This window comes from Labeo rohita, chromosome 4 (assembly GCF_022985175.1).
Source record: "Labeo rohita strain BAU-BD-2019 chromosome 4, IGBB_LRoh.1.0, whole genome shotgun sequence".
Classification (NCBI taxonomy): Eukaryota; Metazoa; Chordata; class Actinopteri; order Cypriniformes; family Cyprinidae; genus Labeo; species Labeo rohita.
The window spans coordinates 15,857,226-15,884,121 of record NC_066872.1 but is presented as its reverse complement, the minus strand read 5'-3'; the positions used below and the strand labels follow the sequence as shown (position 1 = coordinate 15,884,121).

General features: G+C 35.5%; 1 protein-coding gene across 1 annotated transcript; it reads right to left on the bottom strand.

The window, feature by feature from the left end:
• Nucleotides 1–1,045: 1,045 nt before the first annotated feature.
• Nucleotides 1,046–17,495, bottom strand: LOC127164061 (gastrula zinc finger protein XlCGF57.1). The gene is made up of 4 exons (XM_051107714.1): nucleotides 17,461–17,495; nucleotides 15,247–15,855; nucleotides 2,587–6,820; nucleotides 1,046–1,220 (listed from the first exon to the last, which is right to left on the bottom strand). The coding sequence occupies exons 2-3, from the start codon at nucleotides 15,848–15,850 to the stop codon at nucleotides 5,412–5,414; spliced, it is 2,013 nt and encodes a 670-aa protein (XP_050963671.1). The 5' UTR covers nucleotides 15,851–15,855; nucleotides 17,461–17,495; the 3' UTR covers nucleotides 1,046–1,220; nucleotides 2,587–5,411.
• Between the last annotated feature and the right edge of the window lie 9,401 nt (nucleotides 17,496–26,896).

Sequence of the window (26,896 nt, the reverse complement as noted above, 5' to 3'; positions counted from 1 at the left end):
TCAGAGTGATCAATCTGAATCCCATAGAACAGAATGTTTGCCTGTAGCACTTCAGAGGCCAGACCCAGTGGTTTGTGTGTGTGTGTGTACAGTTGATGCACAGATATGTGATTGAAGTTTCAGGTTTGGACAGGTACTCGGCATTACTCTCTTTTGCCCATGGAATGACGTTTGTCTCCATCATGTTTAAGTTTCTCTGAAATAATTTGGCCAACTCAAAAGCTTCTGCTTTAGCGCCTGTGATAATACATGCTGACATCGAAAGAGTCTCTTTAATAATAGCCTCTGCAGCTGCTAGATCTCGCTTGTGTGTTACTTTCCACAGAGTTGGTGGTCCTTTGAGCTTTGCGTTCGTGTGGCAGTACTCCAGGGCCAAGTGCAGGCACTCTGTGCCAAACTCAAGGTCAAATTCGCTGCATTGCTGGTAGGCCTGGAAGATAACGTCATAAAGAAATCCTTGAGGCATTTCACTGGCTCGGTACTTTGCTCTCTCCAGCGAGTGGTCCAGGTATCCCTCTGACAAGGTTGCGATGACCGTGGACACCTTAGCTGCTAGAGTGATTTTCAGCAGAAGATCTTCTTCCACAAATGGCCGTACAGCATCATGGATGATGACCACTTTTGGTTTGGGTGTGTGTGATTCCGTAGTGTTGTTGAAGGCCTGAAGTCCTTTTAAGATAGACCTATGTCTGGTGGTTCCTCCGTGGACTACTTTTACCTTTGAGTGATTAAACTCCCGGACAATGTTCAGGATCAAGTCATGATTTTCCTTTGCAACCACAACAACAACAGTTCCAATCCATGATAATCTCTCAAACGCTTGAATCGAGTAGCTTATCAGAGGTCTTTTGAGAACGGTGCAGAATTGTTTTGGTGTGGGCAGTCCCATCCTTTCCCCGGAGCCACCGCCAGGCTGGACTACAGCTACTGGGAAATTCACTGCAACTGTGCCGGTCCACGCTCCACTTGGCATTGCATGTGAACAGACAGCCAGGATCCAGAGGCCTATCAGAGGAAAAGCAGTGTTCTTTCTGCATTTCTGCAACTTTCTAACAAGCTCCTAACTAGCAGCAACTGTGTTCATGGGAAGAACCCGTTAACTGGTGTTCTGCATCTGTTAGCGGGGTCTGAGCAGTGTTTTGCAGTTGTAGTGTAGTCTTCCTGCTGTTATTCTGTGTCAGAGTGAGACTGCTGACTCTCCCCTTTCAGTGGCATCAGGTCTAAGGTTAAAACACAAAAACAAGTTAACACAAGTTTAAAGGCACAAACACATGAAAGACTTCAGACATGTAATAGAACTATACATATGCTAGATCCTATACATTTAGGGACACTAAACAACTGAAAAAGGTGAAACCTGTAATCCCAGAACCTCTTATTGTTAATTCGTCCCAAATACTTTTAAGCCGGCATTTATCAAACCCTTCATATAAACCCACTGTAGAGCACTGGATTGGGATCCAGTGGGTGCCAACACAAATCCAACAGGAGCAGGTGGTTTTACCTTTGCTGCATGTGGAACAGGGAGATCAAATATATACTGCAGCTCCCATGATTTCACAAGAAGAATGGAGTCAACAAATGTTTTTTTTTTACTATACAAAATTTAAACAAAGCAAGTCAGATATTCGGACAAATTTCAGAGATGTTACTGAAAAAAAAATGGGAAAGAATTGGACTTTGTAAGTTGCACCAAAACAAAATTATAAATAAATATGGCACCTCTGTGCTGAGGTCTGATCCGTTTTCCGTTCTCTCCTTCAAAGATAAAGCATTTCTTCCTGGACATACTAAACCAGATACTATCGAGAAATGTGTTATCACAGCTTTAAACTGTTATTGTTATTTGTTAGGTGTAAGAGTGTAAATGTGTTTATTGCACATATGTTTTAATATATGGTTTTTGTAGGACCCGCTGCAGCCAAACAATTGTGATGTTTTGTAGCCTATCAAAAGCTGAGTGAGTTTTATTAGGATAATAAAAAATAGCCCTGTTGAAAAAACCAGCATATGCTGTTTGGGTAGGATTTGGTGCTGGTATGCTGGTCCTTAGCTGGTCCAGGACCAGCTTTAACCAGCTAAGGACCAGCATACCAGCACCAAATCCTACCTAAACAGCATATGTTGTTTTTTTTTCAACAGGGAGGCCCAGGTTATTTGTCATGTGTGGTGCTTTACTTTAGCTCAATATGAACACATTCATCCTATGATTCCGTTTAATTACATGCATTGTTTTATGTCTGTATTTCTGGGCTGTGTTTCCTCATAAACTCAGTTCTTGGAGGGCCACAGTTTAGTTTCATTCCGGCTCTACCACAAACACCTGAAAAGCCTAAAAGCCTTGGTTAGCTGGATCAGGTGTGTTTAATTAGGGTTGAACAGGGCCAGAGTGGAGCCCATTTTCAGCCCAGGGGTTTAATGCCCAAGACCAGCCCACAACCCTTAATATTTACTCGTATGTTTCATGAATAATTCTTTTAATGGCCACTTCCTGCCTGTCTAAAGGGAGATCTAGCATAGTGGTACAGAAAATGTATACATACATGTTATGACATTAATGAATTAAAAGTTTTGAGAAGAAAATACCTTGAATATCCAGTTGCACCGGTAGAAACAGTGAGGTGAAGATCAGGAGACTCTTTGAATCTTCAGCAGATTCTTGATGGAGATTAAACTGTGGTGCCGCAGTCATGAAGTCTGACTAAAGCAGTGAAACAGAGTTGTCATTTGATTTAGATTTCAGGAGGCCGTCCTTACAGCTGAAGACAAAGCAAACAAAGCACTAAAAGGATGTCAGCAGTTATAGGAAGCACTCAGATTCATCAGCAGATCTACAGCACTCATTATCATAGAGATCAGGGAAAGTCACACTCAACTCAGGAACAATGAGAACAGTTAAACAAACCAGACACAAACATCAACAGACAATAAAGACTAAAGATGATTTTACATTTGTATTCATGCACACACCCACCTACAACAAGAGATTCATTTACATTTATTTAGCAGATGCTTTTATCCAAAGTGACTTGCAGAAGATGAATACAAGCAGCTATTCATCATAAAGTAGCAAATGATACAAAGTTTCAGACATTGTTCAGATTATAACAAGCTAGACAGGGAGGGATTAAAGAAAGAAAAAGCAATATGTTTTTTTTTAAATTAGGATGCAGTGAAATGATGAAAGAGATGAGTTTTTAGCTGTCACTTGAAAATTGCCATGAATGACTTCTGTAAATGATGGCAGAGTGAACAAGAGTGTGTTAAGAGGCCCTGCCTAAACACATTACCAAAGCTGTTACAGAAGAGGATCGTTCCTGACAGGAAAATATCAGAATTCTAAACCTCAAGTAGTCGGTTGAGGGAAGTGATCCCATAATGACTTTTTTCTAAAGTTTCATCCCTAAACTGCGGGAGTCGCCAGTCTTGTGTATCGCAGTCGGCTTGGTACGTCTACAGATGCCTGCCCTCATCCTGTTATCATCAAAATTCATCACTCTAGACAGGGGTGCAAACTCATCAAGGGTGAAAAAGGTGACAAACTAAATTGAAACACCATAATTTACAGCAAATACAAATGCACTCCATCCTGCTCTACAGCGAACTTAATTTATCTATCTACAAACAGGCTAATCTAAACATCAACATAGCTCAATTACTTCAAAAATAAGTTGCTTACCGTTAGCTTGTTCCTTCACGTTTCACGTTTTACTCCATCTGCAGTGCGTATGCAGTCCGTGTGCGTTACGTATGCGGTGCAGAAGCAGGAAGCGGTCATTGTGCTTTCACACAGGACACGTTTGCAGTGCGCTACTGACGCCGGTTCAATCCTCGATTTTATACAGGAAACATTTGGATAAAATATGAATACATTAATGTATATCTGAATAAATAACTTTTCATATAGTTGTCTGCCTGAATATAAAGTAAATTTTAGTATGAATATATCCATGTAAATTGATAATATGCAGTAATAATATGTATTATATTAATTACAGATATGTACACTATATTAAGATATGCATTTCTATATTAATAATTCATATTACACTTTATTATCAATTGAAACGACTGATATTTATACATTGTCACGTAAAATTAGAAGAATACAATTTTAACACTTATATGTACACTTAAACTTTAACAAACTACTTAATTGACAGCCCTTTATAAATGACATCTGGCCTACTAATTAGACATAACATTTATGTATGACTATGACATGCTAAATTCAAGTGTAAACTTGAATATAGATAAAAAGAGAAACACTACTGTATTCACGAACAACATATAGGCCCAACAGTTTGTATTCATGTTGAAAAACCTACACATAAATAGCGTAATGTTACAGTCATTACGCTTATATATAATGATAGTTGCTGAAGCAAGTGTAAGTACACGTAAACATGGCACTTAAGAAATAAAGATTTGAAAACTTACCATTCACACCAATAGCCGAAGAAACGGTTTCCCATGCCCTTTCCTTCGCAATCAAATCTTTGTACAACGAATTCTGCGGGTCGTACAGAATTCTGTATTTTTCCACCTCCACAATTAGACGAGTGTCGTCCATGTCACCTTGTTTTGAGTAGTTGTAGTTCCGCCACGTGATTGGCTGATGCGATTAAACTCCCCCTCTTCCTCCAACGATATAAAAAGTAATTTTTGTAGGGAAAAAACATATCTGATCGCATTATGCAAGTTTTATAGAAGTACTGTGCTCATTTATGTATTTTCCTTTTTTATTTCTTTATTTCTTTTTTGGATTTATTTTTCTAATTTACTGTGTACAAAGTATCACACATTAATTGTGCGTAAATTATGAATTTATTACAATTTAATGCCAATCCATGTTCATTTTGCCCACAAACAATCTGCTGTTCCGGATTCCAGCACAGCAAAAATAGACTCTGTGCCGAAACGATCGCTGCACTGCTGCAAACGCACCGCATCTGGAACGCACTGCCGGACAGCAACCGCGTGCAGTGTGAACGCTCTGATCCGTCAAGAGAGCAGATCTGTGTCAAGGCGGTGTATACATACTTGCTTGAAGGTGGGATTCCATCGAGTTACAGTGGCCACAAAGACTGCCTCAAACCAATGAAACCAACCAGAACATTTAGCGAGACCAATGACCACGTCTGAGTGCCAATACTAACGAGTCCAAGACAATAGAAAATCATCTTGAGAACGGACTCGAGTATTACAGCCATACAGCATTTTTTATTGTCATACTCTATGACTCTACTCTACTACTTTAACAAAAACAAACAGGCTCTCACATTCACATGACTTTGCTTATGCATGTATAAATGTTTAATATTTTTATTGCACTGATCACAATTAAACTGTCTTTCTCCAGAGTGAATGTGCATATGATTGCTGAATTACTCCTTTTTCTAAACCTCTTGTCAAACTGAGGAAAAGGAGAAATTTCCAGAATGAGTTTGCAAATGATTTTTCAGGCTTATGTGATATGAGAAACTCATGTCACACTGATCACACTTGTAAGGCTTCTCTCCAGTGTGCATTCGCATGTGAATCTTAAGGTTTCCTTGAATTGTGAAACTCTTTTCACACTGGAGACACTTGTAAGGCTTCTCTCCAGTGTGAACTCTCATGTGCAGCTTAAGGTTTCCTTTAACCGTGAAGCTCCTTCCACACTGAGTGCAGGTGTAAGGCTTCTCTCCAGAGTGAATTCTTATGTGATACTCAAGGTTTGCTCTGTATGTGAAACCCTTTCCACAGTGAGGGCATAAAAAAGGTTTCTCTCCAATGTGAACTTTTACATGATTCTCAAGGTGATTCCTCTCTGTGAAACTCCTTTCACACTGATGACACTTGTAAGGCTGCTCTCCAGAGTGAAGTTGTATATGAATATGAAGATCTCTTTTAATTGTAAAGCTCTTTCCACACAGTTTGCAGGTGAAAGGCTTCTCTCCAGCGTGAACATTCATGTGATCTTCCAGCTTTGCTCTGTTGGTGAAACTCATTCCACATTGATGGCACATGTAAGGCTTCTCCCCAATATGAACTTTTACATGATTCTCAAGGTGATTCCTGTCTGTGAAACTCCTTTCGCACTGATGACATATAAAACAGTCCTCTCCTGAGTGAATCCTCATGTGATGATTAAGGTATTCTCTACATCTGAAACTCTTTCCACACTGATCACAAACAAACGGATCCTCTCCAGTGTGAATTCTCATGTGAGTCTTAAAATTTTCTTTTTGCATAAAGCTCTTCCCGCACAGTTTGCATTTGTAAGGCTTTTCTCCAGTGTGATTTGTCATGTGGGCATTGAGGTCTCTATTCTGTCTGAAACTCTTTCCACACTGAGAGCATATGAACGGCTTCTCTCCAGTGTGAATTCTCATGTGAGTCTTAAGATGTCCATTTAGTGAGAAGCTATTTCCGCACAGTTCGCAGATGTAAGGCTTCTTTTTAGTGTGAACTTTCAAGTGGGCATCAAGGTTTTTTTTCAGTTTGAAACTCTTTCCACACTCAGGGCATATGACTGACTTTTCTCCAGTGTGGATTTTCATGTGGCCTTCAAGACTATGTTTTTGAGCGAAACTCTGCCCACATGTTTTGCAGGAGTAAGGTTTCACTCCAGTGTGAATTCTCATGTGGCCTGTAAGGGTTTTTTTCTGTGTAAAACATTTTCCACACTGAGAGCATGTGAACGGCTTCTCTCCAGTGTGAATTCTCATGTGAGTCTTAAGATTTCCTTTTAGTGAGAAACTTTTTCCACACTGTTGGCAGGTGTACGGCTCGTCTCCAGTGTAGATTATCATGTGGGCATTAAGGTTTCTAGTGTCTGTTTTATCAGTCTGTGCGTTACTGAAAGATTCTTCACCAGTCATGAAGTTTATCTTTTCCATTTCATTCAGTTCTTGACTCTCCTCTTTCAGCACCATTAGGTCTAGAGTGAAAAGAAACAAAAATACGTTTGGTTTAATGGCACAAAGCAACATACATATATGCATTTAGACCTGTAATCTCAGAACCTCTTCTTAATACTGTTAACTCTTAACTTTCTTTAGGACAAATCCCAAATACTACCCCTGGTAAAACCCACAGAAGAGCACTGCACACATTTGGGTTGGGATCCTTCGAGTGGTCAAAAAATATACACGGACTCCATTGTTCTTTAAAAAGAACAATGGAGTCAACACATGTTCAGAAAAGATTAAAGTGGGGTTTTATTATACAAAATAATAAAAAGGCAAGTCTGATACTCTGACAAATTTCCCTTAGAGGAACCACTTGCAACCAGTTAAAATGAAGAAAAGTTGACTCAACCTTTGTGTTGTGTGTCACACTGAGCATGGAGAAAAGAAAGAAGTATAAAGAGTTGTCTGTGGATTTGAGAGAAAAAAATTGTGGAAAAACATGGACAATCTCAAGGCTACAAGTCCATCTCCAGAGATCTTAATGTTCCTCTGTCCACTGTGTGCAATATCATCAAGAGCTTTACAGCCCATGGCACTGTAGCTAACCTCACTGGACGTGGACAGAAGAGCAAAATTAATGAAAAATTACAACGAAGAATTGTTTGAATGGTGGATAAAGAACCCAGATTACCCAAGAGGACACCACTGCTGACACAAAGGCATAAAAAAGCGAGACTGGAGTTTGCCAAAACTTACGTGACAAAACCACAATCCTTCTGGGAGAATGTACTGTGGACAGATGAGACAACAGTAGAGCTTTTTGGTAAAGGACATCATGGCATTATTTACAGAAAAAGAAATGAGGCCTTCAAAGAAAAGAACACAGTCCCTACAGTCAACAAGAGAGTGTCAGAAAGCTGCGTCTCCAGCAGAGGTCATGGGTCTTCCAGCAGGACAATGACCCGAAACACACTTCAAAAAGCACTCAGAAATAGTTACAAACACAGCGCTGGAGAGTTCTGAAATGGCCAGCAATGAGTCCAGATCTGAATCCCATAGAACACCTGTGGAGAGATCTCAAAACAGCAGTCGGGAAAAGGCATCCTTCAAATCTGAATGACCTAGAGCAGTTTGCAAAAGAGGAGTGGTCCAAAATTCCAGTAGAGTGGTGTAAGAAACTCATTCATGGTTAAGGAAGCGATTGATTTCAGTTATTTTTTTCCAAAAGGGTGCTACCAAATATTAAGTTAAGAGTGACAATAATTTTGTCCAGTGCATTTTTGGGCTCTGTGTGGAATTGTATCAGATTTGAATTTTCTTCTCTGTTTTTTGTGTTGTTCCAATGCAAACAAAAAATAAATAAACAAACAAACATGTGAGTACCAAAACATTTGCAACTGCAAAAGTTTTCTGAAAGAAGGTTTGCATTTTCTGACAGAATTGCAAGGGTGCCGATATTTTTGTCCATGACTGTAGGTAATCTGAAAATGAATTAACTAGTCTGTCTGAGCTACTGGTTGAAAGAAGAATAGACTGTATAACTGGTTTACAGAAGGGATGTTGCACAGATGCACACTGCTTCAAGTAATCATCTCCAACCAAGAATGTAGAAACTGTTCACTGTTTCTTCACAAACATTATAACATTCCATTTCTAAACAGGCCTGCTTATTGTGCATTCATCTGAATTGATGTTACAGTTGTTACTGACAAACAGTTTACAGGTAAGCTACTTATAACTTTGTAGCAGATATTACTTTGCAGTGTTTGTTGGTATCTGCTAAATATGTTTGCAGTTTTTATGTTCATATCGTCTCTATCATTGTAAAATGCTCCCTAAGACTTAATCAGAGACTGACCTTCAAAACCTGTTAAATAAATGTTTATGATTGAGACAAACCAGGGGTGCATTCCAAAAAGCAAGGTTAACTTACCATCTGCTAAACCCTGAACTCTCGATTGATTAACCCAAACCTTGCTTACTCAAGGTATGCCGGTTCCAAAAATGTGTCCGGGAGTAAGTTCATTCAACACAGAGTATGTTCCTGGTTAACACGCAAGACATTCTCAACAGAGCGACGAATCGACAAGTCACCATGGAAACAGACGCTAAGAAAAAGTGTGCCACACTGCTTCTTTCTTCTTCTCTTCAAAGGTACTTAGTGCATATCGCCACCTTATTGGTGGTTGTGCAATCTTTTTTTCCTGTTCAATCTTTAATCCTGGAGAATAATAATTATACTGCTTATTTGATTCTAATTATACTGTAAGTCAAATCAGATATGTATTTTTATTTATTTATTAAAATACATTATAGAAAATGCAGATCCATGATGTGTGAGATGATAATAAAATATAATAAACATATAATACAACAAAAATATACCTGGTAGCTGAAGAGCCACAATAGAATGAATGACAACTGGTTAGAATGCTAACCAATTAGCATGCTAAGCTAACTAGCAGAAATCAACAAACACAGTCACGGTCAAATTCGAAGAGGTATTTTTTATATTCGGTCATTTCTGTGCAGCTCGGTCCAAAGATCACATGATCAGATTTGGGACAAAATTCGGGAAAATTTAAAGGAGGATTAGTGATAAAACTGTTCTTCATTTACTTCAATATGGCCGACAAAGACACTGATGGAAAATGACAAATGAGACATCATCAGAATCGGCATAACCCAGGGAATAAAAGGATATAAAAATAAAATGGTCCAGCTGATCCTGGCAAAATTTATATCCACAGCATGGCACAAGGAATCCACTGACGCCAATATAATGACACCAATATAATATTCTGACTAACTGTTCGAAAGTTAAAAAAGCAAAAATATGCATTTTCGGTATCTCACGACCCATAGGTGGCGCTGTTCCCAACTTAGGCATGGACCCTCAGTTTGTAGTGTTGGTGAAGTGTACCAAGTTGTGTTTCAACTAATCAAAGTTTGTCCGAGATACAGCCTCTGAACCAATTCTTGGTCAACCTTGTTAAGTTTGTGACATCATAACTTTTCAACAAAGATGAATAAAAAAAAATCTGTTCTGTCATTTCTGTGCAGCTCAAACCAAAGATCATCTGACCCAATTTTGGGAAGAATTCGATCCATTTTGAAGGAGGAGTAGTAGCAAAAAAACTGAATACTGTACTTTTCAAAATGGCTGCTGCTGTAATGGGTAGAGTCTTAATGTAAGCTATTGAATGTGATCAGCAGGAAGAGAGGAAGTTTCATTTTTCTAGAATTAGGCCTTCAGGAGTTATTACCATTTGAATGTTGAATTTTTGAACTAGTGGTGGCGCTATAGAGTTGGTTCTGGAGACCCCAAAGTTGGTCAGATCACTATTCATGGCAAGCACTACAAGTGTGCCAAATTTCATCATTTTCCTATGTTCCCTTCATAGGGCTGCCATAGACTCCCATTGGGGAAGAAGAAGAAAAATCATCATTACAGATACAATAGGGGCTACAGCCCTTTGGGCTTGGCCCCTAATAAACATTACCTTGTCCAACATTTTTGCTCCATTTTGTTGCACATCTTTTATCGCACTTGCTCTGTAGGGCTGTCACAATTCCTCGATTAAATTTGAGTACTCGATTTTAAAAAAATCCTCAAATCCTCAATTTACCCATGCCGAGTAACCAGAAAAACACCGGACAGCAAATGCGGCTGCGCGTGAGCTTTTATCATTTACACGCATGGAGTGTCTCAAACTCCATCTCTGCATATGCTGTGAGTTTGGGTTGTTTATAACATTCATCTAGGTGTGCGACTTGTGACATTTCATCATATTTGTAATGTAAATCATTTATAAACATAGGCCAACACAACATTAATACGTTTCTAAATATGCAAACTGTTCATCATGATTTCAAAATAAAAAACTCAAACCCTCGCTCTGATATTGCATGTTTTGATGTCCACATGTTACTGTAGTAGCATTTTCTATCATAAAGAAGTGGCCAAATATGAAAGGCTAAGTGAAGATTTGAATTAAATGTAATTTGGTCCACATTAAACAAGGGGTTGATCCACTGTAACAACACCAGGCCGTTGGCGCCCTCTGCAGGCAACTGTTTTTAAAGTTGTTCTAAAAAAAACCAAAGCTTTTTAACATTACTGAAATGTACTGATGAACTGCTTAGGTCAAATTAAACTATGAATGGCACTTGATTTTGTCATGACAAAATGCAAATGCATTGACTTAATTTTTCCTCCCATCATTTTTTTTCCCACCACCATGGTCCTTAAGGCTCTATAAAATAGAGATAAACAGATGAATGATCAAATAAAGCAACCTGTTTGTTCCTCAGTGTCTTCAAGTTTGACTCTGAATGCTTCTTCAATCATGTCTTCACTCTCTTCTTTAATAAACTCCATCTTCATAACAGCGTGTCACGTGGATCTCAGTCTTTTCACCAGGAGTTTTTCTGTGTAGACCTGTTTAAGATGAACAGACAGAAAAATAAAATACATTTTAAAAACTATGTGTGCGTCTTAATCACTTTTCTAGTTCAGTAGTCAGTGCACTAGTAAGAGAGTCAAAAAGCACTCAAAACTAGCACTACAAATGAATAAAACAACAGATCAAACAGACCATTGTTATTTAAGCATTTATGATTTACATTTGGTATGTATCGATTTGTAGATTATATTTAATGAATTACATTTTCATCAAGTTGTCATCAAAAGATGTCATTACACACATTTGTGCTGTAATTTGAGTGCTTATCAACAATGAACCATTTGTTTTAAAAAGCTCAGTTTCTCTACGAGACGCACAGTTTGTGTTATTCATGTTTGGATGTGCTTTACTCATAAACAGACTGGTCATTAACGTTATTAGACACATTATAATGTTGCATTCAAAAATAATTCTTCTATTACTAACTTCTCGATCAAACTGTATGAACGGGTTGTATATTTTAAACACTTGATTGAAAACACGAACCTTTTTTTCCCAACAGAATCGAGCGGTGCAGCCTTATGACGTCATACAGCAACGCCAAAATAAAAGTCCTGTTCACACGAAATAGATATTCACATACAGAAAACACAATCAAATGGTAAAATAAAGGATTGTTTCAAAGTATAAATCACAGATTCCCAAAGCTATTAACAGCACTGTGCTTGCTTGACTCATTTCAAAATATAATTATACCAACTACAGAACATTTGTGATATTCTCAATCATGAATGAAGTCCAGTATCTTGATCTTCATATTACAAATGATTGGAAAGAATTGTTGAATATTTCAAATTCATTAAGAATTTGTTGTTAAAGATTACTTTTGTAAGAAAGATCTGTGTTTGATCTGAGCAGGACTGTGGCTTTCCAGGACCAACTTTGACCATCCCAACCTAAAAAAAGTCTCCCTGTCATCAATTATTCCTTACATAAAACACTTATAGTAAAGTCGCATATGTATATATCTGAACAATATGAATATAATTATTCTGGGAAAAGCACTGCAAGGCTCATCCTGTCTCATCTTTAAACAATCACCTCTAATGATGATCTTGCCATATTCTCCAGCAAATTTGATTGATCTACTTTAGGTGACATGGTTGTTGCTTATAATGATGAGCTCTGTGAGATCTTAGATGTTTATGCACCTCTGAAAACCTCAACTGTTTCGTTTATTCATTTAGCACCTTGGTATACCCCTGAATTGTGCCAGTTTAAGGCTTTAGGCCGTCGACATGAGTGTTTGTACGCCAAAACTGGTCATACTCAACATATGCTAAACTATAAGGAGGCTATCACTACGGCTAAATGTGAATTTTACATTAATTTATTTAACGCACATGTAGGGAATACTAGATTGCTCTTATCTACTAAGAGCTCTTGCAGTCTGCAGAATCTCTACCATCTTACTTGTATTCTACTAATGTACGTAATACATTTATGGACTATAAGTACTATAAGTATTTTATGTAAGCATATGTTGAGTTAAAACTAAAATTCATAAGCAAATGTCTGCACATAATGTTGACTGCGGCTGTTTAGATCCCTTCTCTCCTAAATTTCTCTGTCCACTTTCTCTATTTTTAGTCTTTCTACTGTTGATGAGTTTAACCTGCATCATTCAGAAATATAAATCTATTATCTGTCAGCTGGATCCTCTTCCAGCACACTTACTTAATGTCTGTTTATCCTCTTCGTTTTCTTTAATTATTGAAATTGTCCATTCTTCATTGTCTTCTTGATTGTTTTTAATCACTTACAACTGCTATAATAACCCCCATAAAAGAAAACAAAAAAACAAAAAAAAAAAAACAGGAGCAGATCAACTAATTTTGACCATGTTCATCCTATTTTAAATTGACCTTTTTACGACAACATATATACACACACACATACATATATAGACACACACCTGGCTTCTATTTACCTATTCTATTTGTCTGTCTATAATTAGTAATTTTACCATGTCTTGCTGCTTTTAAACCATGTTTCTTTAGTATTTAATATTTAAACAAACAAACAAACAAATAATTTTAATGTTTTTTTGGTTTGTTTGTTTTTTAATTTAAGGTAAATTGTTCAAGTGTTTAACAAATAGTCGTGTTCTTGCAGCTTCTAATTCCACACAGTACTGTTCAAAAAGAACTGAAACTGATCCCAAAACTGCAACACAACATACAACATACTCAATCCAGGAGAAACTTCAACCATTTCACAACACATTTTTACTAAAAATAAATAAATAAATAAATAAGTCACTTTGCATACAGCTGATTTTCTTTTTTTTTCTTCTTTTAATGAGGAATGTCTGATGAACAAATGATGTTTAAAATATAACTCTATCTTATTATCTCTGTCACAGGACTGATTACAGGGACGAGGTGTAGTTGAGGCAGGATATCATTGCAGCAGCATTTGTAAAAATAAAGAAATCAAAAAAAGAAAGAAACAAAATGGAAAACAAACACGTAGGAGTAAAGGAGAAATACAATGGGTCTCATTCACTAATAATGGACTACTTGCACAACTACTTCCGCGTTCTACTTGTTAGGGCTCGGGAGGTTCCGGTTAGCGTTCAGCGCACCTACATACAGACAGTTTCTCATGAGGACGCAGATTATTACTACATTTTAGGGCTGGCATTTCTTTAAAAAAACAATTAATCATATTCTCTGCGTTAAAATGAATCATATTCAACCTGCTGAATGGTTACTATAAATATATTTCCCTTCAGTATGTGCATTCTGAATAATAAATAAATACATTTCCCCACTAATCTGCCGCATTCTCATGGACAGCATTTTTCTTTTACTGATCATAATTCATACCTGATGAATTTGTTGTTATATGGTTTAACTTCAATTGCATTTTTTGCTTTTATTTGTAGTAGAACCATGGCTAATTTGTTTGTGTGCCTTGGCGCTCTTATTCCGAGCCCATACTGCTTATTCCATTGTTTAAAATGGCTGAATGAATGTGCGGTAACTGCCTTATTTAACGATGTTAAATCTTAAAATAATTTTTAACAGTAACACGCTGACAGTGCGACGATTGAATACTCATATTTTGGCATTAGACTACATACAGTGAAATGATGACAGAATATGACACAGAATAGTGACTAATATATTTAATACAGATAAATAAAGGTTCATTATGATCTTATTCATCAGATTTCACAAACTGCAGCGTCGTGATTAGGCCACTATAGACACTGACACCCTGTGGTGAACAATCGCGTATGATTACCAGTCACTGCTTTCTCAGATCGGTTTATGTTGCATTAAACTTTACGTTCTGTTGAGTTTGGAAAATTCTATACGCAATAATTATCAGAATATGTTTTCTCCCGTCTCCGAAAATTTGCGAATTGGAAATCATCCCGCAAAATCTCATTTTAATAGGCGTTTAAGTCAACTACATGATTACAGCGCATTGAAAATGTACATAACCGGAAATAACTGAGCCCTACGATTTCAAAACGGAAGTACGTCACGAGGCTCAGTGCAAGTAGTCCATTGTGTAGATTATTCATTTTTATACCGCACATTTGAACTTCTCATGAAAACATTTCACCTAATTCACAACACATGCAATTATCCAAATTATTAGAAACATTAAATGTGCGCTTTCAGTTGTTCCTGTATTTTTTTCTTAAATTTAGAATTAATTTTAATCCGAAAGTTGTAGTGAATCATGATTTTCCGAGGGCCAAGTCAGAGCTGGGATTCGGGACGCCTGAGGCAGAGTCACGAGGAGCAAGTGTGAACGTTTGTGTCTAGTGTGAGGAGTCGCCTGTATCTGAAACTCCTTTCACACTGATGACATTTAAGACAGTTTTCACGAGTGTTTCCTCATGTGGCAATTAAAGTTTGCTTTACTTCTGTAACTACTGCCACATTGAACACATACGAACGGCTTTTCTCCAGTGTGAATTCTCATGTGAGTCGTGAGATTTCCTTTCTGTGTGAAGCTCTTTCCACACTGTTGGCAGGTGAACGGTTTCTCTCCAGTGTGAACTCTCACGTGGCTTTTCAGGTCTTCTCTTCGAATGAAACGTCTTCCACACTCTCTGCAGGTGTACGGCTTCTCTCCGGTGTGAATTCTCATGTGGATCTCGAGGCTCCTTTTCTCAGTGAAACTGTTTCCACACTCCTGGCAGGTGTACGGTGTCTCTCCAGTGTGAATTTTCATGTGGTATGTAAGACTCACTTTTTGAGTGAAACTTTTTCCACACTGTTGACAGGTGAACGGTTTCTCTCCTGTGTGAATTCTCACGTGAACCGTAAGATTTCCTCTTTGTGTGAAGCTCTTTCCACACTGTTGGCAGGTGAAATGACTTCTATCTTCTCTTCTCTTCTGAGACGAAATCTTTCTTTTGGATTTTTCAGTCTGTGAGCAAATAAAAGATTTTTCTCCAGTTATGAAATCAAGATGTTTCTCATATGGAGTTTTCTCTTCTATTTCATCCATTTCATGCAGCATCAGGTCTAAGATGAAAAATACAAATCAAAGTTAATGTGAGTTTCGAGGCACAAAGCAAGAGACATCAAAAAATGTCAAGCAAATAAATAAAGACAAACAGGAAACACTGTCCCGCACAGCTTAGATAAAACCCTAATGAACTCTTTCCCTGTCAGTTTCTTATGCTCACTGACGTAGCACTTATTTGATCAAAAATACAGACAAAAAACAGTAATATTATGAAATATTATTGGGATTTAAAATAATGGTTTACTATTTTATTATACTTTAAAATGCAATTTATTTCTGTGATCAAAGCTGAATTGTCAGCATCATTACTCCAGTCTTCAGTGTCACATGATCCTTCAGAAATCATTCAAATATGATTATTTATTATCAATGGTAAAAAATGTTTTTGCTTCTAAAAATTTTTTGGAACCTTTGATACTTTTTTCAGGATTCTTTGATGAATAAAAAAGTAAATATTAAAAATAAATATTCTGTAATAAAATACACTACCGTTTCAAATGTTTGAGGTCAGTAAATTGTTTCATTCTTTTTTTGAGGAATTAATAATTGTTTTCAGCAAGGATGTGTTAAATTGATTTAAAAAAAAATGTTAGAAAAGTTTGATTTCTATTTTAAATAAATGCTGTTCTTTTAAACTTTTTATTCATCAAAGAATCGTGAAAAAAAAATCACTTGTTCCAACAAAATATTATTATAAATATTGTTAATAAATCAGAATGATTTCTGAAGGATCATGTGACACTGAAGACTGGAGTAATGATGCTGACAATTCAGCTTTGCATCACATGAATAAACAATATTTTACTAAAATAAAAATTATATATATTTTAAATTGTAATAAAACTTCACAAGATTACTGCTTTTCTGTGTTTTTGACCAAATAAATGTAGCCTTGATGAGCAGAAGAAATGTCTCTAAAAACAATAAAAATGTTCCTGATCCCAAACATATGAACAGCAGTGTATGAACATACAATATGTCAAAATAAAGAAACAGCACCTGCTTTTATTTTCATGTATTTTTTTAAACAACATCTGAATGTGGTTACATTTAATTTAAAAAAAGAAACTGATGAAACACATTTTATACAAGAAGTTGAAAATGTTTTTGTTGTTGTAGTATAAGACTACACTTGGATCAGATTCAGAAAGATGATCAGAACACAGATGGAGCAAAATTATTGATTGAAGATGCATTTACTTGACAAGTAAAACGACTTTAGATATTATGTCTTGTTTTCTGAAAAAAAAAAAAAATCCCCGTTTTATAAAATAAAATATTGTTTAGCTTTTGGCATTTAACTGTGTCATTAAAGGTTTCGTCAGTGTTTCGAGAGATTCCAATCAATGAATCATCATAACATTACTGGCCAGTGACTGAATTTGTGTTTACTATGAAATGATTCGCGATATAGAGAAGAGAAGAGACGCATCTTTTCTTTTATTCATCTGTGGATGCGATCACTCACAAAAATAACGTTCCTCGTTTAATAGAACATATTGTTACATGCCATAATAATTTAGCATTTCACATAGCTTGCAAACGTTATAAAACTGAATTTTGCGTTTATTTAAACACTTTAAATGTTTTGAAACACAAACCTTTCTTCAGTAGAATCACAACAGACGCAGGAGCGCGGCGGCGCAGCTTTATGATGTCACATCACCAGACCAAAATAAAACCCAGTTCTTCTACTGCCGGTACTTTAATTTTGACGCATAAATTTAGGGGTGACATTCTAGAATCCTTTTTGTCTGATGAGGGTAGATGGATCATTTTAGTATGTAAAACTGAAAATGTGGTATTCATTTTATGTAATGTTTACGGGCACAACTCAAGGAACGCTAATGTACGCATGTTCAAAGAATTGGGAGCTATGCTTATTACTATTCAAAGTCGTTTTACTAATGCTTATTTGATTATAGCCGGAGATTTTAATGAAACTCCAGATGACGTGCAAGATAGATTTCCTTCAAGAACTACCCGCACATATGATAACATTATTTTATGGTTGTGTGAAAATCTTTCGGTTGTAGATGCCTGGCGTTTCTTTAACAGTGGTTGTAGTGGCTTTACTTGGTCCAACAAATCTGGATCTCTTAAGGCTAGAATTGATATTTTTCTTATTTCTCATGCTATTTTGAAAGATGTTATTTCTGTTAATCATCAGTTTGCCCCATTTACTGACCATATGTTAATTTATTTGGACCTTAAACAGTATAGAAAGCCAAGTAGTACAAGAGGTTACTGGAAATTTAACAATTGTCTGTTGGAAGATGATCCTTTTAATGAATATGTTACTCATCTGGCTAAAACTATGTTTAGTAAAGTCGAACGTGACCCTTGCTCTAGGTGGGAGTTCTTCAAATTTAAAGTAAGAGACTTTGCTGTTAATAGAAGTAAACAAATTAAAAGGGAAAAGAATAACGAAGAATTTTAACTTATTCATAGGTTAGGTGTGTTAATGCAGAAGAATAATCCCAGTACAGAAGATGAGGTAGAATATAGTGTTTGTCAAATGAAAATTGAAAATATGTACACAGAGATGGCTAAAGGTGCTTTCATACGTTCTAGAGCAAAATGGATCGAGAAGGGTGAAAGAAATAGTAATTATTTTTTTGCTCTAGAGAAAAGAAATCGTAAAAAAACATCTCTCTCTGCCCTTAAGATTAACAGTGATTTATGTATGGATCCAGGAAGGATTTCAAATTTTGTATACAATTTTTACAAAGAATTGTATACTTCTCAGTTTTCTCAAGAAAAATGTGATTCTTTTCTTTTGAGGGTTTGTGATAAAGTTCCAGGTATTGATGAGGATTTTAAATTACTATGTGATTCTGACCTTTCTATTACTGAAATGGAGGAGGCACTGAAATCTATGAAGAAAGGAAAGTCTCCAGGTACTGATGGCCTGTCAGTTGAATTTTATTTACATTTTTGGGACCTTTTAAAGCAGCCTTTATATTGTTTGTTTAAAGAATGTATTCACAAAGGAGAGATGACAGCCACTATGAAGCAGGGGCTTATTTCTTTAATCCCTAAATCGGATAAAGATCCACTTTTAATTGAAAACTGGAGACCAATATCTTTATTGAATATTGATTATAAATTACTTGCTTTAATACTTGCAACTCGTTTAAAATCTGGTCTTAATAGTATAATTGGCGAAACACAAAATGGGTTTATGAGGAATAGACATATCAGTTCCAATATAAGACTCGTACTTGATCTCATTGACTATTCAGAGAATATTGACTCAGACTCTATTATAATGTTCTTGGATTTTTATAAAGCCTTTGATTCATTAGAGCACCATTTTTTGTTTAAATCTCTAAGTGTCTTTGGGTTTGGAAATAAATTTATTAACATGGTGAGAATGCTTTATAATGATATTAACTCTTCAGTTTTGGTTAGCTTGCAAACTACTAAACGTTTTAATTGTTACAGAGGAGTGCGTCAAGGTTGCCCCATTTCCCCTTTTCTTTTTCTTTTTGCCGTTGAATTGTTATCACTTAATATTTTACAAAATCCTACTTTAAAAGGTATTTCTCTGTTTGGTAAAGAATTTAAAATATCCCAACTTGCTGACGATACTACCATATTTCTCAAAGATCAAAGTCAAATTCCTTTATGTATTGATATTATTCAATCTTTCTCTGAAGCCTCAGGTTTATATTTAAATTTATCAAAATGTGAACTATTTTGTCTCTATGATACCCAACAATCATCAATCCATCATATACCTGTTAAAGACTGTGTCAAGTACCTGGGGATTTTCCTTACTAAAGATAGATTGTCTCGTCAACATCTTAATTTTTCTCCTAAAATAAAGAAAACTAGAACAATCTTTAATTCTTGGCTTCAACGAGATCTGTCCATTTATGGCAGAGTTCTTATTTCTAAAGCAGAGGGTTTGTCCCGTTGTGTTTACCCTGCTTTATCTTTATTTGTTAGTGACAAAATTGCTGATGATATAAATAAAATGTTACTGAATTTTATTTGGAAGAATAAGTCCCATAAAATTAGGAAATCTGTTTTGTCTAATAGGCGTGCTGAGGGTGGACTAGAAGTTTTGGATTTCAAAGAATTAGTTAGTTCATTTAGAATTAGTTGGTTAAAAAAATGTCTCTGTAGTAATGATTCAATTTGGTACTATATCCCCAAAACTATATTTCATAGATTAGGTGGTTTAGATTTTCTTTTAAAATGCAATTTCACCCCTTCTAAATTGCCGATTTCTCTCTCTAATTTTTACCAACAAGCTCTACTTGCTTGGAAATTGTGTTATGTGCACAACTTTTCTCCCCACAAAGAAATTCTGTGGAATAATTCATGTATTTTAATTCGTGGAAAATCTTTATTTATTGACAAGTGGTATGACAGAGGTATTGTTTTTGTTTTGGATTTGTTTAAAGATGATGGTACTATACTGGAATATGAAGAATTTATGATTTTGTACAATCTTCCTCTGCCAGCAAGATCTTTCAATTCTGTCATCAAAAGTTTGTCTCCAAGTTATGTGCATCTATTTAAAACATACCTTTGCTTTAATGAGAGAAAAACAACTATGCCCAAACTTTTATTAGATGGAGTTTGTCTTCTTGATAAAAAATGTAATGGTAAGTTTATAAAGCGAATGTTACACTATTCAGTATATACATCTCCTAGATGTAAATTTTTCTGGACTAATTTTGTTGACTGTATACATTGGAAGAAAGCATGGTTACTTCCTGAAAAATTTTGCATTTCTAATAAAATCAGAGAGATACATTTTAAGATTTTGCATAATGTCTACCCAACAAACTCCCAAATTGCTTATTTTTTTGATATTTCTAATTTATGTGTATTCTGTAAAGTTGAGGAAGAAACTTTACTTCATTTATTCTATCATTGCGATCAGGTTAAAATTCTTTGGGAGAACTTAAGATGTTATCTATCTTCCTTTATAAAATTTGATTTAAAATTTACGCTAAAAGAAATATTTCTATATTTTTCTAGTAGTGACCATGCTACTGAACTTGTTGTTAATTTTTTTGTTTTGCACTGTAAATTTTTTATTCATAAATCCAAATTTCTTAATATGTTACCTAGATTTGATGTCTTTCTCGCAGAGATTTTGCTTATTGTTCATTCTCTTAAACTTATTGATGATAACAAGAACAACAAGTTTCTTAAGGCATATGACGATCTTTTTCCTACTGATTGAGGTTCTATTTTTTTTTTTTTTTTTTAATTTTTATTTATTTATTTATTTTTTCTTTCCTTCTTTTATGTTATTGTATTGTTATGCAGTGCTGTTTATTGTTGTTTTCCTTTTTGTCTTGCAAAAAAAAAAAAAAAAAAAACAGTTCTTCTACTGAACTTTTGTCCCTTAATCTGCTTCATTCCTCTTCGTATCTAATGCAGTTCTTTATTATATGATCAGCGTTTTCTTTAATGCCACAGTGCAAACACTTATCACTGTTCCCCAGAACAAACATGTAGATGATTTAGTCTTGATATGATCGTCTTGATATGATCATTCCTTCTATTTTATCCTCATGTCTTTTATGACTGACTTTTGTATTTTGTGATATTGTCTTTTCTTCAATGTCAAAAAATATTATTACCACTGACTTTCATTTTAATTACAGTTTCCACTTCATTAATTACTAATGCATCTGTTGTTGATCTTCCTTTTGAAATATTTTCTGAAAACTATGGACAGACACTGAGCTGCAGCTGAAAAAGCCAAGAGTTTTTCTGATTTTTCCCAGCAGTTGAAATATCTGACTGACTGATGTTCATCTCTGTGATGTAAATTCAAGGTATGGGCAAAGGATCCAATAAATGAACCCAGTCCTGCTTGATCACTTACCTTGATCAGCTCTGCTGTATATAATTGTGCATATATAAATATATTTTAGTTACTAAAATACAATGACGTAAGCATACCAGTAATCACAGCACTCAAACTACACAAATTGAGCCACAGTCATTTCTACAATTACATAAAGCTATAGAGCAAACTTAATATTAATATTAATATTATATTATTAAACAATGATACAAAATAATCTGTATACACACCATGATGAAAGCTAACTGTAACCTATTAAAGATTAAATAATAAAATCATGTTTTTTTTTTCACAAATTCACCTTTTATTGTGAAAACCCATCACTGTACAGACAAATGTAACTAAGTGAAAAGATGTTAAATTATTACATAAATGGGGACAGCGCCATCTATGTGGCGCGTGTGTAATTTAGCGTGTAGAGTAGGGACCGCCCACAGCAGAGTTAGGCCCCGTTTACACGAAGGGAAGACGCAGATATTTCCCTGCGGTTTGGCCTCTCATTTACACGAAAACCCCGTTTTTATCACAGAAAACGATTATTTCTAAAAACTCCGGCCAAAGTGGAGATTTCTGATAACGCCGGTTATGTGTTGCCGTGTCAACTGGGAGAAACGGGGTTTTAGGTTCTCAAACGTCACATTATGCGCCAGAAAATGCTTAACGTCATGTGAGCGCCGTATTTATAGTTTGTTTGGCTACGGATCATCGTAAATCAGGATTATCATGGATGCTGTTAAGGTGCTACTAATTTTTACTTTTAAATAATAGGGAATCTACCTATACATATCTATGGTTGTACCTGCATGAATGGTCATGTGACATGCGTTTTCGGTTGCGTAGTGTAGACGGAGATCGTTTCCAAAACGCAGTGAAAACTCTAATGTAGACGAGGATCGTTTTCATTTTAAAACGCCGTTTTAAAACGAAAACGCACTAGTGTAAACAAGGCCTTAATGAAGCATTGCTGTGGGTAAGTTGCACGTTTTTCGCGATCTGAGAATTGACATATATAAGTGTCCAAAACACACAAATATTTGCTTTATTGTCACGGTATCTTTCTATGAATATGTTGGGACTCTGTTAAGTCGCGTTTGGCGTCGAGTGAGTTACTCAGTATTGAGATATAATGTGTTTATATGTTAAGAGACTTGATTGTGATCAATTTGTGTGTTCTCTTGTGTTTTATGTGGAGGTGGTTTATTCTCTTAAAAAATCCGTGAAACCCTATTCACACACGCTGTCTCCATTGTACAGAGACGCTGCCCAGGCAAGACCGTCACACAAACATGTCACAACAGTATAAAGATGTTGGACTGACACTTGAAACACTTGTAAAGCAACTTCCAAATTCCTGAGAAAGAACCTGATGAATAACAAAGCAGACAATAGATTAGATGACTGACTGTCATTCTTCTCATTCTCACATCTCTTCCTGAAAGAAGTGAAAGACATTTCAGAGCTGCTGTTCAACACAACAGTTCAGAGGAGAAAGAAAGATCTGCAAATATAATTTGATGTACGTTTCATCTTTCTTTAGTTGTTTTCATGTATACGTGTTGTCTTATAATTTGTTATTGGTTAGTTTGTGCTTGTTTAATGCTGTGCTAAAGTCATTTTGATGATTTTGTTGAAATCTTGTGTTGTGGTGATCAAACAGATGATCAAGTGTGTCTTTCAGTGAATCACAGACAGCTGTGTGTTCAGATACTGTTGTCACATGGTGTCAAATCACTGTTTTTCTCAATTTACCGCTTATTACTGAACCTTAAACAATATTTATTATTTTTTGAATGTTGGTCTGTGAAATATGAGGTTGAAAAAGTATGGCTGAATGGCTTTACATAATGATTTATAATGAATGCACAGAACTTCACAATGAAAGACTGTAGGAAAGATAGAAATGCTGTTAAACTGCAGTACATCAGTAGTCAACTGCAGCACTACTACATGTGAGTAAAGTACACTAGTGTACAGCTGCACTATAATCATCTTAGATTTGCCTCCTTAGGAAATGCCTCCTTTTGGCTCAAACTCCAGCTGCATGAACTGACAAAGACTCCTAGAAATGATCTCAACCACAGGAGCTTCACCCTTCATCCTCATGATCATGATGAGTTTAGTTGAATCAACAGCACAAACCAATGTCATGAACTACAAGTAACTTCAGTCTAGTGCAGCTGCAGAATCACACCAACACAGATGCAGTTACTCATTTGTCCACTAGAGTCCACCTGTCCGTGACGTCACTGAAGTGAAAATACATACTGTGACATTCAGCAACATGAGACCATGTTTTTGTCAGAGACACATAAGACAGATTTTTAGTGAAATAGGCAGCTGAATATTTCTTTTGGGAAATAACTGAGAATCATATGATATTACTTTGATGCCAGCCAGTGATGATCCTTAAAATATCCAATATTCTTAATAATGTCTGCTGAAATGCAAATGAGCTGCTGCTCCCGCCCCCTTTTCCAGAATAGGGCTGTGCCTGTACAGCAGTGACGGCACTACACTGGGCCTAGGGGGCGCTATAACCCCTTCTCCCAAAACAGCTTATACTGTTTCATTATTAAAATAGTTCAGTTTTGTATGTAATGGCAAAGTGATTATATTTTGATTTGTTATTTTATTAAGTTACTAAAATGTTTTGTGCTGAAATGTTTGTTAAATATAAGTTGTTGATTTTTTAAGTAACAACACAAATACAACAAGTGTTGAAATAAAAACCATATTAGTCAAAACTGCAGCAGCAATGGAAAAAACACACAGGCAGCACAAATACTGCTGTCAAAAGCAGTACAACTGATTTACAACCTCATTCTGACTTTAAAAACCTTGAAATAGAGACATTCTCTTATCTTTTACTCTTCAGGACAAATAGCCTTTGAAACTACACAATCATAATATTAAACAACAATGGAAAAATAATATAAAATATAATGATGTAATATTAATTACTAAGCAATGAATAATTGTAATAATCAATGTAATAACTGAACAATCTACTGTATGTAATGTGTATATATAAAGTGTTTAAATGACTATTATAAATGAATGTACAAAAGTAAATGATTAAATTATAAATGGTTATAAAATCATGAATGTAGAATTCTAATAAAGTAGCGATTTTTAAAAAAGTAAATTTTTACAAACGTTTTTTCCAGTCTAAAATGACCAAACAATACCAGAGGGTTAAGAATCTACCATGTAAACAGAGATTTTTGATGACCTTAATCTGACTAAAGTCATACTCAAAATAAACACAAATCAAATTAAGATATGTGGGGTATTCCTATTTTAGTCAAATTATTGAAGTGTAGTATAGACATGTACACACCTTAATTACACTATTACAGTCGTGCATGACTTTTCACCACATTTTGTTACAGGATACTTACACAGCAGTCACCAACCTTTTGATGGCAAACAAAAGAGCATGGCTTCAATATTTCTGTCATCTGTTTGCATTTGCATAAGCATGACAAATAATGAACTGCACTTGAAGCTTTCGTAAAATTACAAATGAAACACCACAAACTGAATATGGACCATACCATAACAAAATGAACTATATGTTGATACGTGAAATTCTGGAGGGGATGTTGGATGGTGTAGCGTGGGGACGTGATGATATAAAATGGAATCATGAAAGGAATATTCTAAAAGCAACTCATGTAAACACCTTAATCAGAATATTGTCTTAATCAGAATAAGGTAAATAATTAGATTACTGAAGTCCATGTAAATGTAGCCAGTGATTCTCCACATGGTTTTACTCTCACATTTGTTGAAGTTTTTTTTGGTTTTCATTCTGTTTAAGTTTTGATTTTTTTAATTGTTCTGGTTTAACAGGTTTAAAAGAAAGAAAAAATTCCCCCTTTTACAGTCCTATAAAACTATATGTTGAATTTAAAAAGTTTGTCAAAATGTTGTTCAAGAAGATTCATTCATGGGATCATCAAAGGTTCACAAAACAAAAAAACATGTCATGTACTGTATTGATTCTACATTTACAGTATCAGTAAACATCAGTAGTTTTTTTTTTTCGTTTTTTGATAACAAAACTCAAAGCAATTGTTTAATATTTTATGATCATTAATTTGTCTCTGCACATAGCTTCATAATCCAAATAACATTTGAGCACTTAGATCCCCATGTTAAGAGTGAAACTACTTCAGATCTTCTTCTTGTCCTGCAGCTGTGAATCGGTGAAGGACGATGGCATCTGTTAAACATCTGCTTGAGAACACACTGAACTTAAAAAATGCTGATCTGAAGCGGTTTCAGCAGCACTTAGAAGAAGATCATGAGTGTATATCAAAGTCTGAAATGGAGAATGCAGATATGATAAAAACAGTGAATAAGATGGTGAGTGTTTTGGACCAGATGAAGCTGTGAAGATCACAGTCAGCATCCTGAGGAAGATGAACCAGAATAAACTGGCTGAACAGCTGGAGGACAAACACAAGCAAGGTATCATTTTTATTTCACTGTGACTGTAATGTGATTGACTGTTTATCAGTGTGATGTATGACATAAATGTTCCTCTTTGCTGATGTGATTGATGATTCTCAGTGAGTATTACTTACAGGACCAGTCACATCAGCGGCAGATTTTATACAAATATATAGAGAATAAAACAGTGTGTCCCCAGTGATACCCAGTGTACAATAGTATAAAATGTAATGTTTATTAAAAGTTAAACGATAGATGGCACTGTCATTAAATTTATTCAGGCTACGTCTACATTAATCCACATACATTTGAAAACAGCATTTTCGTTTTAAAACACTTTCCATCCACACTAGCGTTTGCCAAAAGTTTTTCATCCACACAGAATCGTTGGAAAACACTAAATTGGCCTTACTGCACATGCATAAAACCACATTAAAGCTCACTGAGATGATACAGATAAAACAGTCATAGTAAGTTTATATGCAGTTCTTTTTGCAGGATAATTTTATTTATGGAAATATCTCATCATTCACTGATGCATCAATGTCACACTCACTCACCATTATATGTTTGATCTAAAACACAACTTCCCTCATGTTTTGCCACAGAACAGCAATTGTGAGTAAATTTTCTGTCATCTTGCAGGACTGTAATATTAAAAGTGTACAAAGTAACATATCTTTAGCAACAGTGAAAGTGAAAAGCACATAACAGGCACAATACCAGCATAAACATTAATA

Excerpts from the sequence above, each read along its gene's own strand:
- LOC127164061 (XM_051107714.1), bottom strand. The coding sequence starts at position 15,850 with ATGCTGCATGAAATGGATGAAATAGAAGAGAAAACTCCATATGAGAAA. Across the intron at positions 6,821-15,246 it reads ATGTGGCAGTAGTTACAGAA|ACACTAGAAACCTTAATGCC; the intron begins GTAAAGCAAACT and ends CTGATAAAACAG.